General features: G+C 55.1%; 1 protein-coding gene across 1 annotated transcript; it reads right to left on the bottom strand.

Moving 5' to 3' along the window:
* Positions 1–2,738: 2,738 nt before the first annotated feature.
* On the bottom strand, positions 2,739–12,409 carry DUSP5 (dual specificity phosphatase 5). Its single transcript, XM_032191304.1, has 4 exons — positions 11,967–12,409; positions 8,032–8,174; positions 6,494–6,713; positions 2,739–4,345 (listed from the first exon to the last, which is right to left on the bottom strand). The coding sequence occupies exons 1-4, from the start codon at positions 12,364–12,366 to the stop codon at positions 3,945–3,947; spliced, it is 1,164 nt and encodes a 387-aa protein (XP_032047195.1). The 5' UTR covers positions 12,367–12,409; the 3' UTR covers positions 2,739–3,944.
* Positions 12,410–12,965: the final 556 nt, after the last annotated feature.

The following is a 12,965-nucleotide window of genomic DNA, read 5'->3' as shown; positions in this document are numbered from 1 at the left end:
AAGCTATTTTCATATTCCTTATTTAGAGAACTTACTCACGTCTCGGTAAAAGCCTATGATGTGATAAAGCCGAGGAACCATAATGTGCGGTGCTGCTAACACCTCCCACGCCAAAAAAAATCCTACTTCCATATTTATGTGGCTCTTCAAATTGGTTCCTGCCGTTTTCTCCCCGGAGAGTGAGCTGGCATCGCGTCTCCTCTGCAATTAGCACAAAGCCGTGAAAAGTGGAGCCGGGGGGTCGGGCCCATTTGGTCCTCTGACTTCCCAGCAAGGGAAGTGTTGTTTTTAACATACAAACAACAACGCTTGTGGAAGGCCCTGCTTGTTCAGGCTCTGTCTCCTGAAAAAGCAGCTTGTCCCACAAAGGATGGGGGTCAGAGGACCTCAGGCACCCCAGTACACACTGGGCAGGTGAGCCCGACCCATCACACCCAGGTACAAGCTGGTGCTGTACCCTCAGGGATGAAGGACGGTCACAAACCCTGTGTTTTGGTGCTTTGGAAGCACAGACACTGCCACAAGGCAGCTCCTGCCTTTTGGAGGGTTCTCTGTAAGCAGCACAGGCTGCAAATCCCACCAGCAAATGCCTGGCTTAAAAGAAGATTCAGGGACACTTAAGGACAGCACCCACCCACCCACCCCCGCCCCGGATCTCTTCACAATCTGATTTGCAGCCACGTAGAGACATTTATTTTTTGTGGCAGCTTTTCAGGGGGTTGGTTTGTCTCGGAGGCAGAAAGGAGAGGCAGGCTGTGCAGAGCAGAGACAGGGGCTGAGCAACGGCACTCGCGCTTGCAACACGACTGCTCTTTGCCAGGCTGAAAGCACGGGACCAAAGGCTGCATGGCACAAATATTGTTCCCTACATACCCACGCCAGCAGCTCACAGCCCCCAGCTGGTGCCGAGGGGCCCAGCACCATCAGGAAGATCAGCGGAGCGAGACGCTCGCATCCCAGCACAGCTCTGCCCCAGCACTTCTGTGGGCAGCAGACCCCACAAAATCCCCCTCTCTGAGACATTTCCTCTCATCTCCCTTGGATTCAGGTGTCATAAAATACAAGCTTTAAACAAAGCTTTGCCTGAGGGTGCAGCATTCGTGGCCTCTTCCCCTCACCTACATTTTCCAGTGTCTAATATCACCCTGCTTTGACCTCCCCCTTGCTGCTACAGCTACCCAGGTCCCTATTTTCCATCAAAACCACCAGAGGTTTGTCTGTGAGATCCCCACTCCCACCGAGCTGGCTGGCAGAGGGCACAGGCACGCTGAACCAGCCGGTTCAGCCACCGACACCATCAGCCCCGTCCTTCAGCTTGTCCTTCCCACACAGCTGGGCTCGTGCCCATTGCCTGATCCGAGCTTCCACCCCTGGGAGCCAGCTACCTGAACCACAGGCCCACACAGGCTACAAAACCCCCCAGATCTCTCCATCTTTTTCACCCCGGTGGACTTGCCCAGCATAAAACCCCACCAGGGACGTTCCTTTCCCTAATGGTGGTGGGAGCTGTTGGGTGATCCACCAGGATCGTGGCCCCTCTCCAAACCCAGAGCAGCTGCCTTCCCTCACTGCTAAATACCTGGCTCCTCCACCTGGCCCCCATCCCCTCCAGCTGCTGTGCTCAGCTCCGCCAGGCAGCAGACCCCGGTTAACCCCCTCAGCCCTGCCTGGGCAGAACAGCATCAGCTCTGTGCAGGGCTTGCTGCTCCTCAGAAACAGCCTGGCCCCACCACAGAAGATATCTTATGTTGGTTTTGTGAGAGCTGTTGCATCAAGGGTGTAGGTCTCCTCTGTGCTAAGGATACAGCCCCCTTCGCTAGGCCTCGTGGCCTTTCTGCTCCAGAGCTCATGCCTTTACACCACAACTGGCCCTGGTGTTTTCTGAGAGCACTTTCCTGAGCCTCCTGATGGGGGCAATCAGCTCTCCTAGAGAATTAATTGATCTGCTCTTACATTACCTCACCCCTCCAACCCCCCAGCAGCTGGCTCCTGTGCTCAGGTTTCCCAAGGAAAACCCAAGGCTCCTCTCTGGTGACAGCTTCTCACCTGTGAGATTTGCTTCCTGGGGAGGATGTCACAAATGGATTAACCCCACAGGGCACAGGTGATTTATAACCCACCCAAAGCTCTGGCATTCTCAACCCAAGAACTTGAAAACACAGCTCTTAGACGTGCCACAGCGACAAGCCAGACAGAGCTAAGAGCTTCCAGCTGAGGCGAGGTGTGAAATGGCTTGGAGATGTTGGCGTTCAAACACTTTTTTATTAATAAAAGGCACAGTATGGGGTGAGCCCTGCATGCCCTACGCCTAGTGTGACAGCAGGGGGTGGCTGGTGGCCCCCATGCCCTTTTGTCACCTACCCAGGGCAGTGTCCCCACCACCCGTGCTGGGCAGGAAGCGGGGGCCCGCTGACTGCAGGCATTCGGCTGCAGCGAGACAGCACGGCGCGTATAAAAGATGCATGAATCAAAACAGAAGCGCCTGCCCAGCCACTGGGAAGTGACGCCACCATGAGTCACGTCACTTTGTGCAAAAAAAAAAAAAAAAAAAAAAAAAAAAAAAAAAGGTCCTCCCCCTCACCTTCTCCCCCCTTCAGGCTTGCACCTTGGGGCGCTTCAGCACTGGGCCCAGCACTGCCTGCCCTCCCCATGCCACATTAGGGCAAGCTCCATTCTCAGCTGGCCTCCTTAAACACTCCTGCAGCTCCAGCTCGCTCCAAGGATGACAGACATCTTGCTTTTCCTCACTTTGTTTTTATTATTTTTTACACTCCATAAAAAGTTGCAGGCTTTCTTTCACATTCACGAGATCTTCTGGAAATTATTGCCATTTCCCATACGTATTACATATATAAAAAAATAAAAAGGTCAACAGACAGAGCAGCTCCTTCTGAGCTTCCTGCAGACAAACTCAATGCAAGAGAAACCAGTTTTCACAGAGGAAGGCTGGCTGGAGGTGACCACACACACTAAGCAAGCCACATAACACTGAACAAGACCACTTTGCCACGCACAACACACGTCAGAAACAGTTGGGAGGGACCAAAACAGCCAAGCTTTTCCTTTTTTTGGTGTAAAAATCCAGTAGTTACAGTGTCGTCTGATGGGAAGTAACTTGGATGAGGGTTGTGGAGACATTCAAGTATTCTAGGGCTGCTCTTAAATAACAGGTGGGAATACAATAGCTCAGCAGGGCAACCTGATAGCTTAAGTTCCTTGCTTCGGTTTAAAGCACGTCCAGTACAAAAGGCAAACGCAGAAGTACAGGAAATGCCACACCTGAACGGATCCATGGTCCAGTTTGGTCTCCAGTTACGCTGCAGTCAGTACCTGGCACTGCAGAGGCTGGGACAGGAGAGGGGATTTTCACCTGGTTGTGCAAGAGGGGCCAGGCAGGGAGCCCCTGCCCACCCAGCAAATTGCTCCCTGAAACACAACACAGAGGGAGAGGGGAGCTGGGGAAGCAGCAGCACGCTCTGCACTCTCACCACCCCTGCCGATGCCGAGGTGGGGCTTTTCGGTTTGCTTTCTGCCCCACAGCTGCTGTTTATTGCTTGAAAATTTAAGGTTCTCCTCAAAAACAAAAAGGGAAGGAGGTGGGAGCTGGGAACATACAAAATGGACTTCTCATTGCTTCCCAAGAACCTGGAAATACAGTAGTGGCTGCACACTCTGGATAAAAACCTAGAAAAGCACTTTTTTCTTTTTCCATATATTTTTTTTTAAAAAAAAAGAACATTAAAAGTTCAGAAAACCTGCCACACGTAGAGCATTTGAGTCTCAGTCAGCACACACATATGGGAAGCATCACCCACGATGACCGCTCTGTCTCGGACTAAGTCGGTGAGGTTTCTCTATTGCACGTTCATGAAATGTTCTCGTCGGGGTCACAGTTAGGATCAGAGGACTGCACCAGCTCCCCGGGGCTGGGGGGCGGGGGGCTCTCAGCAGGATGAAGACGCTGTCATCGGGCTGAGTTTCAGCTGGTGGACGGGAGAGTGGATGGGCACAGAACTCAACACTGAGGTAGGAAAGGCGAAACACGAGCCTTCAAAATTTTTGCCTAACGTCAGTTCTTCCGCAAAAAAAGACGCGGCTTCTCGTTTGCACGAGGCGACAGGTGGGCTGGGGGTGGAAGACAAGATCTCTGACTCATATTGTAGTAACTGTCCCATGAAACCGAAGTTTGGCGAGATCAGGCTCCGGCGCTGCTTGATGTAATCGAAGGCCTCCTCCAGGCGGAGCTTCTTGGTTTTCATCAGATAGGCCATGCAGATGGTAGGAGAGCGTGAAATCCCCGCTTCGCAGTGCACCAGGATCTTGCCCCCCGTTCGTCTGACATAATCTGGGGAAAAAGAAAGTCATTGCAGACATCAGCTGACGTTGGGGTTGGAAAAGATGGTGTGGCACATGCTTGAAGCTGACAGCAGAGCATGACACGGAGCCACACCATCAGCACGGCAGCCCCTGCTCTGTTGGGCACTAAGGGTGACTTGGAGACAGAAAGGAGGGGGACAAAACCCAACCTAAGATGGAGCTGAGCTGCTGCTGCTTCTGATCTGTGCATCCCAGTTTAGTTCTGTCTCCATTTTTAACAAAGTCCTTCCCACGTGCCTATTTCTGCTTTGGTTTAACTCACTTTTCAGAGAGCTGAGGGACGGTGCGGGTATCTGGGCTGTGCTTGCGTGTGCCGTTCCTGCATTTTCTGCCCATGGCTCAAAGCACTGACCCTAGGCCAGCCTGGCCGGGCCCTCCCACCACCAGGTATTTCAAAGGCAAGAAAGGAGCTGGCTTCGTCTCCTCAGCTTTGCTACGAATACAGGGCTTTTTCCTTAAAGCCCTAAAAGCTGACCCCGTTTGGCTGGTTAGCAGCAAGCGGCTGTGCCCAGAGCTACCCTTGGAGGTACCCTTGGGTGGGGAGGCTTCGCCCGCTCCCTGGGGCCCTCACCACAAAGCACAAAAGGGCTGGTAGGCAGCTGCTAAGCCCAAGCATCCCTTAACCAGGCTGTAATTAAGTCAGGATATAAAAGGCTTATGCAAAGCACCCATTTTACACAACAGGGAGCCACTGTGGTTACTCACACAACACAATGATTGTTATTAGATTAAAGGGAATGTGCTTAAAATAAGCCCTTTCCACACTAAAACACAGTTCAAAAATAGACATCCTCTGGTCCCTTGCCTTGAGCAAGATGTTCAAGCTCCAATTTATGGAGAAATGCGCTGAGTGTGGTGCTCACTGCGTGGCACTGAAACAGCCAAGCAAGTTATCATTTCCCTGTCTTGGACCAGGGGACCAGTGCCACCGCGGCCACTTATACTTAAGCGGTGTACAAAATAAGGAAGACACAGATTTGAGTCATTCCCAGCAACTCCACCACACGGTTTTATAAAAGTGAAAACTGAAACCACCCTCAAAAAAACTTTGGGAAACTTCCAAGTGACTCAACTACTATCAGAAAGTGCTGGGGATGGGACGGAAAAGTGAATTAACGTTTCCCTGAAAATTGTGAGAAGTCCTTTACCAGGAAGAGAAAGGTCTTGGAGGGCACCCTGACTTTGTGTTTTTTTTTCCCCTCCTCCTGCCCGCAGTGTCAAAGGGCTCAAATTCAGATGGGTGATGAGTCTCAAGTCTGTAACTGGGGTTTTATTCTGTTTCTCTGACACACTCCTGGAGAACAACAGCCCTGTTTTCAGCACCATCCCCACCCAGGCTCAGGCTGCTCCACCCCACAAATCGCACTGTGCTCCTGACGGACCAGCCTTCCCCTTGCTGTGCCATTGACCTACCCCAGTTCGATGCAGATTTGGGAAGCGATGGCCCTTGAGTTTTCCAAAAACCTTATTTTTTGTTCCCCACTGGGGTATTTAAACAGTGAGAGAGCGATATGATTAAAAGGAAAAATAGGAACAGCTCTGTGATAGGGGGAGATGCCAGATTTCTAAGATCCTGACTCTGGGGGGTGTCCCAGCACAGCAAGGTAATAAGCTAACCGTGCATCCACCTGGTTTTACAGGGCCTGAAATACATGTATTTTTCTTTTTTCACCTACACAAAAATCAATAGACTTCAGTGCTATTCGGCTAGCCTAATTTGCTCCCCTGTAATGCTGAAGCTACACCTAAGCTTGCTTTGAAAAGAAAACGAAGCTGAGCAGCTCACTCGCCTGGTGGCAGGGGGAAGGGGACATTTGCCTTCCTCAGCCTCCCAAAAACCTTGCTCTGAGCGTCCCTTCCTTGCTGAAACCCCTCTGCCAGGACAGATGCTGGGGAGGGAGCTTAAACCTTCACAGTGGGAATTTACACAAAATGTCCTTCTCTGTGTATTTATTGTAAAACAAATTAATATGTAGGAAGATGCTGAAAATTGTTCGAAATGCACCTTTAAAAGAGCAGGAAAAGCGTGCTCTCCCTGCCGCTATGGCCTTTGCTTTGCAGCTTGCTTATTTGACAGTAAGGGCTTGAAATGCAGCACGAGAAGCTGGGCACTTACCGATGAAGTCGATGGCTTCCTGGAAGTGCGAGCTGATGTCGGCCGTGTGGCTGTCCTCCACCGGGATCCACTTGTAGCAGTACTGGTCCTTGAAGGGCTCCGAGCTTTTCCTGGAGACGTTGAGCAGGGCCGTGATGTGCAGGTTGGCGAGAAACTCACACTTGGAGGCGTGGTAGGCACTACCAAGGTAGAGAAAAGGCAGGATTTCCACCGGGCCGCCCTGGAAGAGAAGGAGCAGAGACACATGAGTGATGCCAGCCTCCCGCAGGTGTTTTGAGGCCAAAGAAAAACAAGGGAGCCTGCGAGGGTGCCCAACTCCCTCCCCCCCTGATGGTTTTAGACCCCGCTGAGGCTGCCCAGTGAATCATTGCCCTGGCACAGCCCACGCAGGAAGGAGGTTTTCGTTTTCTGGTCCGCATCTGCGAGGCACGAAGCCGGAGCCAGCCCACTCGCGCAGGAGGTTTCCGGCTTTCGACAAAGCGCTGCCCCTCAGGAGGGGCCCGAAGTGCTTTCATATGCGGGGCTGTCCCCGCAGAGGCCTTGCCAAAACACGTGTGAGGCAGGGAGGCAGACGGAGGAGGCTGCCAGAGCTCAGTGAAGGGCTCAGACACTCTCCCCGCACCTCCAGCGTGAGCCCCGTAGCAGAGCACAACCCCAGTGGCACCACTGTGGGGTTCGGGCTGGGGACACCCCCTCCCCTGCATCAGCGGAGCCACACAGGGCCACCCACCCGAGATGTTATCTCGGTTCCTCCTTCCCCAGAAGGAGAGGAGGCCGGGTGACGACACCGCGGGCAGAAAGCCGCCGCCTGACACAGCCGTGGCAGCGGGGCCGCGGCTGCAGGTAACTTTCCATGATGCTGCCGTCAGCTCTTGGGGGCGAGAAATCACCTTCCCAGCCCCCCCCGAGCCACCCAGCCCAGCTTGTGTCACACACTGGGGACAGCCGGGAGCCACCTGCGTGGTATTAGGGAGGCCGGGGCCCCCAAAAAAGGCACGGGGGGGGTGGCTGTGCGGAAGCAGCCCGACCGCAGGGTGCCACCTCGGAGCACACGTCTTCCCCGGCCCCGGGGGCGGGTGCGGGGGCACGGGGACTTCCCCCCAGCAAAACCCCAACGGGGCCCCGCTCCTCACCACCTGCTGCCGGGGCCTCCGGTGCTGCTTTGCCTGCCTTATTTTTATTTATTTATTTGTTTTTTACCTCCTGCTGATAACTAAACGTGAAGCCAGGTGGAGGCGGTGCTGCCCAGCAGCACGCATTGATGTGGACGGTGACAACCTGGTGACAGCCTGGTGAGACGTGTGGGATGTCACCTTTAGCTACCACCTCCCTAGCCTCTAGAGCCATTACAACTGCATTTCCCATCAAATCATAGCAACTTCATAGAAGAAGACAAATTTTAACAAATCCCATGCACCGCAGAGGCTCGTACACATCTGCCTTTGGGGCGTGTAAGACTTGTGAAGCCCGAGGGGACAGGGAACAGCCCGGTGGCACAGAACAACCCGAAGGGGAGGTGACCCTGTGGTGGCACACACCTGGTCGTAGGCAGGCTGCTGGTGGGCACCCTGCTTCTCACAGTGGCTGCCGAGGTTTTTCTCCACATCGTTCCTCTCGGGGGCAATGAGCTTTCCATCCACGCAGCACTCAGGATATTGCGAGTTAAAGGTTTCATACCCCCCTAGGGAAGGGAAAAAGAGAGAATTGCGGATGTTAGCGCTTCCAAAAAAAAAAAAAACAAACGTGGTTTAATTAAACTGGAGGAGGAATGAAGCTTGGGCACTGGTAATGAGGTGGGACAGAGCCACGCTGCCATTGCCCAGGGTTGATTAGGAGAAGCCTATCCCCGGGGAAGCGGGGCTGTTTGAGAGACTTCAGGCGCCCAAGGAAAACCTCCGATACCACTGACAATGATTAACTTGCTGAAAGCCGATGGACTGAGATTAAAACTGTTGGTGAGTGTAAATCCATTGAGCCTAGAAAACATTAACCCCAGCGCAGCAGGGCCCGAGCTCCCTCCCCCCCATGGCCACACGAACACCACTGAACCCTCCGGAGCTGTTCCTGCTGCCCGTGTTGGGGCAGCACAAATGTTTTATTTGCATTTTTGACCGGACGCAGGCACACGATGCTCTCAGGCTTGCCATTAATCACCGCCACGCACGAGACAGCGAGTTAATGAAGACAGTCCCACTGAAAGCAATCTGTTAAGTAACTGCTGCAAAGCTTAATGAAATCCTGTGACAGCATCTGACAAGTGAATAGCCCCACATGAGCTATTCCGCATGGTTGAATACTGCGCTCGTTACATTCAGTGCACTGCTAATGAAAAGGAATTAATCCTATTATTACATTGTTACTCAAAGTTTGTCGTCAGCTAAATCATCGCCTGCTTCCAGGCTAGGAATGGGCTGCACAGCAGCACACAGCCTCCAAAACGTGAGTAAGCCAGGGAGCAGAAACAGCCTGCAAGTGTCACTTGTGCCGTGTCTGCCACCTGGGATTTTTTTCAGGATAAAAATGAACGGCAAAGCTCCTGACCAGGTAAATTCAGTAATCCTTTAGAGCACAGCCCTTGAGCAAACCCTGCGATCTGCTTCGTTAACCTGCGACTGTTTCGCCCCGACAGGCGGTGTCAGCACGGGTGCCCTGATTCAGGGAGCGGTTTCCCAACAGGGTGGTCCCAGCACAGCTCCCCCTGACCTCCCAGCCCCGCGCCGCCGGTGTCTCAGCCGTTTGCAATCCTGAGCAGATGTGTGCTGAAACTCATGACGTGCGGCGGTCGCCCACTCAGTCGTGCCGTGGGGTCCTTGTGTTGCAAGAGCACGGCACGATCCAGAGCCCGCTGGGTGTAATGAAAGCCTGCTTTGCTTTCCGTGACGGGGGCCAGGAGGGCGACTTGGCGCCCCACAACACCTGCACCTTTCCTCCCACTCCCCCAGCCCCAGCCAAATGCAGCCAGCGCATCAAGCAGCAATGTGACCGTGGGGGGGGGCTGATAAAATGCTATCCCTAACAACTGCTGGTGGAAAAGCCAAACACGAGCAGTTCCCCAGCCTGTCTCAAGCCACCTTTCTCAGGGTGCCCTTTCAAATCCTCTTGTTTTTCATAGCTGACCTTATCTTCCCCCAGCCACTGCCATCGCATCGCAAAAATATGTACGGTTTGTGGAAATAGCCCCGATCCTCCTTCACTCCCCGTGTTGTTGTTTTTAGTCCTGAATGAACACAAGCCTGCCTGAGCCAAATCAGCGTGTGTGTTCAAACAGCCACACATCTCATGTCTCTGGGGCAGCTCATGCTTGCAGCCGGTGAACGGTTAATTACAAGCCTTGGGGATCAGGATATTTGCAGGCCGTTCTTACAGTGAGTCATCTTCTCATCCCCTCCTCCAGCAATCTCCTCGCTTCCCCCTCCCCACTCAACCTAGCTTCCCTGAGGTCATTTCTGCAAATACTGGATTGCTCATCGCAGAGAGCTGTGCCGCGCTTCATTTTTAATCAATAAATAACAGAATCCTTGTCAGCACCAGGGGACCATGCGTTATTTTATCTTTCTGCAAGCTCCTCACCCACCGCACACAATCACTCTCGCCCTGCCGGGGCTGAGCTCACCCAGAACAAAACTGCACCTCCGCAGATGAGAGATGACACACGCAGCCCCTACAAGCCAGAAAGCGAGGAAATGAAGGGGCCAGCACCCAGCTCAGCACCTGATTGCCCTGTGCTTGCTGCCCTGCCTGGGGCTGGACCCCAGGACACTTGGTGGGGCCTCACTCAATCCTCCACTGCTTCTGAGGTGAGACCACCTCAGCCCTCAAGTAGCCAACACATCCTCCTGGCTTCCCCAGAGGGGAGAACAGGAATATAACGGGGAGCCTCGAGGAGCTTTCCCCCAGTGGTTTTACAGCCCATTATTAGCGGAGCTAAGACACAGACACACAGGAGGCAGCAAAGCCACTGCTTCGGAGCCCGACGGTCCCTGCCGGGTGCTGCAGGGTGACTTATTTCCCCAGTGTCACAGAAACCTTCCCCGCACCACAGCAGCTTCCTGGGGGTCCGTGGCCCCTGTGAATCAGCAGAGTTGCCCACTGAGTCACACCGGATCTGAAACGGAGCCGTGGGCTCCGCGGGCCTGAGCCTGCCACCCGGAGGACTTCACAGCAGGGTGAAAAGGGGGAAACCTCCTCCTCCTCCTCCGCTAGGTAAGGGGAAACGCTTTCAGCCTCAAGTCGACAGACTTTCAAGAAAGAGGCTTTGCAACACACAAAAGATGCAAAGCGAAGCCCACACAGAACCCCGCCCCAGATAAACTGCCCACAGCCACAGCCACCACTTCAAAGCGCGGGGCTAGTGCATGAGGAGGGGAGGATGATCTTGTGGCTACACGAACAGGCTGAGAGTCAGCAGAGATTAATTCAGTCCCTGGTTTGCCACAGACTTCCTAGCGTGACCCTGGCGATGTTTCTTCATCCTTACTTTAATGGGGTCCCTAAGGAGTTGCCTGGCCCCACACGGTGCAGGCATCCCTGCCCCGGGGCAGCAGGATTGGTGCTTTTGGGGCGACTGCAGCAGGCTGGCGGTGCTCAGGCATAGCCAGGGTCATGGCAAAGTGCCCTGAGAGCCTCCCCCCACCTCGGTACCGGGCAATATCCCCAGTGGAGGTGCTTCTACCCTAGCGGGGATGTCCTCTGGGCACCGCTCGTTACAGGAGGCACAAACTGGGGGGGACACACAAAAAACTGCTTTGATAAAAGGCTTAATAAAAGCCTGTTAATCCTGGCCGGTGAGGACACTCGGGCAGAGTTTAAGAAACCCCAAAACAGCCCGATTTTCTCCTCCAGCCATGCCCCCTACTGCTGCTGGGGGGTCCCAGGGATGTCTCCCCCCAGCCCTCCCCGGCCGGCACCGCCACCAGAAGGAACGGGAGGGGGGCGAGGGCTTGGAAGCGGGGAGGGCAAAAGGACAAAGGCGCTGCCGAGCCACATGGAGGGGAGGGGACGGCCAGGAGAAAGGGCAGGCCACTCCGCTTTATTATCATTGTTTTATTAGCCCCGGTGTACACGAAAAGGAAAACAAAAACCGCAATAAAAGGGCTATCACGCACGTGGGAGAGGCGGCACGGCCGGCCCCAAAAAGCCCCGAGGTTTCGATGGGGGCAGCGGCCCGGGGTGATGCCGTTTCCCACGCAGCCCCTCGCCCTCTCGTTGTCCCCACCACCACCTTTTCGTCCTCCTTCCCTGCTGCTCTTCAGTCTTAAAGCCGAGGGGGGGTGGGAGCGGAAAGGCAGCGCGGCTCAGCCGGCAGAGCCTATCCGGGATTTACCTCCAGTGGGTGGAAAAGCGCTGAAATCCCGGCGTTACCCCCCCCGCCCTCCCCCGGTAAGCACTTTAACCACTCGGGCAGCGGGCGAGGAGAGGGGAAAGGAGCCCCTGGGGTCCCCCCATCCCCGACCCCAACCCTCCCGATCCTCACCTTTCAAGAAGCAGACCCTGGCCCCGGCCTCGGGGAGGCTGGAGAGCAAGGCGTTGAGGACGATCTGCGCCGTGCTGTCCTTCTTCAGCTTCTGCCAGTGCCCCGTGCCTTGGTCCAGCACCACCACGGCCGCCAGGCGGGTCCCCCCCGGCCCTGTCCCGTCTCCCCCACCCCGCAGCAGCCGGGCTCGGGCCGCCTCGTCGGGCACCACGAAGTGGAGGGGCACGGCCCCGCCTCGGGCCCGGCGCATCACCACCGAGTTGAGGTTGACGTTGAGCGAGCCGCGGAGGCAGGAGGCCGAGAAGGAGAGGTAGGGGCGGCAGTCCAGCACCAGGCAGCGGGAGGGCTCCTTCCGCAGGAGCTTCCGCAGCTGCCGGCAGTCGAGGGAGGTGACTTTCATAGCGGCCGGGAGCCGCGGGGCCGCTCCGCATGGACGGGACGGGACGGACGGACGGAGGGGCGGACAGACGGGCGGACAGCGAGGGGATGGAGGCGCCGCGCAGAGCCCGCGCAGGGAATCCCGGCCGCCGCCGCCGGGGATTTATATGAATGGGAGGCCGGGCCCTGACGGCACTGCCCATATAAGGGGAGTGACGCGAGCCGCTTTGCCTTATATGGGCATCGCCCGCCCCCTTCGCCACGCCCCCCCGGCGGGGTTTCCCCTCCCCGCCACCCGGTGGAGGGTGGGGGCTGCGGGCGGTGTTAGTCAGGCTGGGGGGCGGGGGGGGGTAAAGGAAGCTGAAAAACGCCGCAAAAATCCTCCAGTCATCGGGCCCGGCCTCCTCGCCCCCGTGCTGGGGGCCGGGGGGTGAGGGGGAGGAGGGGGAGGAGGAGGAGGAGGAGGAGGAGGAGGGAGGAAGAAAAAAAAAAAAAAAGAGGAAAAAAGGAAAAAGGGGAAAAAAAGGGGGGGGGGGAAGAAAAAAAGGAGGAAAAAAAAAGAAAAAAAGAAAAAAAAAGAAAAAAAGAAAAAAGGAAAAAGAAAAAAGGGAAAAAAAGAAA

The sequence above is a fragment of the Aythya fuligula genome, chromosome 7 (assembly GCF_009819795.1).
Source record: "Aythya fuligula isolate bAytFul2 chromosome 7, bAytFul2.pri, whole genome shotgun sequence".
Classification (NCBI taxonomy): Eukaryota; Metazoa; Chordata; class Aves; order Anseriformes; family Anatidae; genus Aythya; species Aythya fuligula.
Note: the sequence above shows the minus strand (reverse complement) of the source record. Positions and strands in the feature narration are given on the sequence as shown.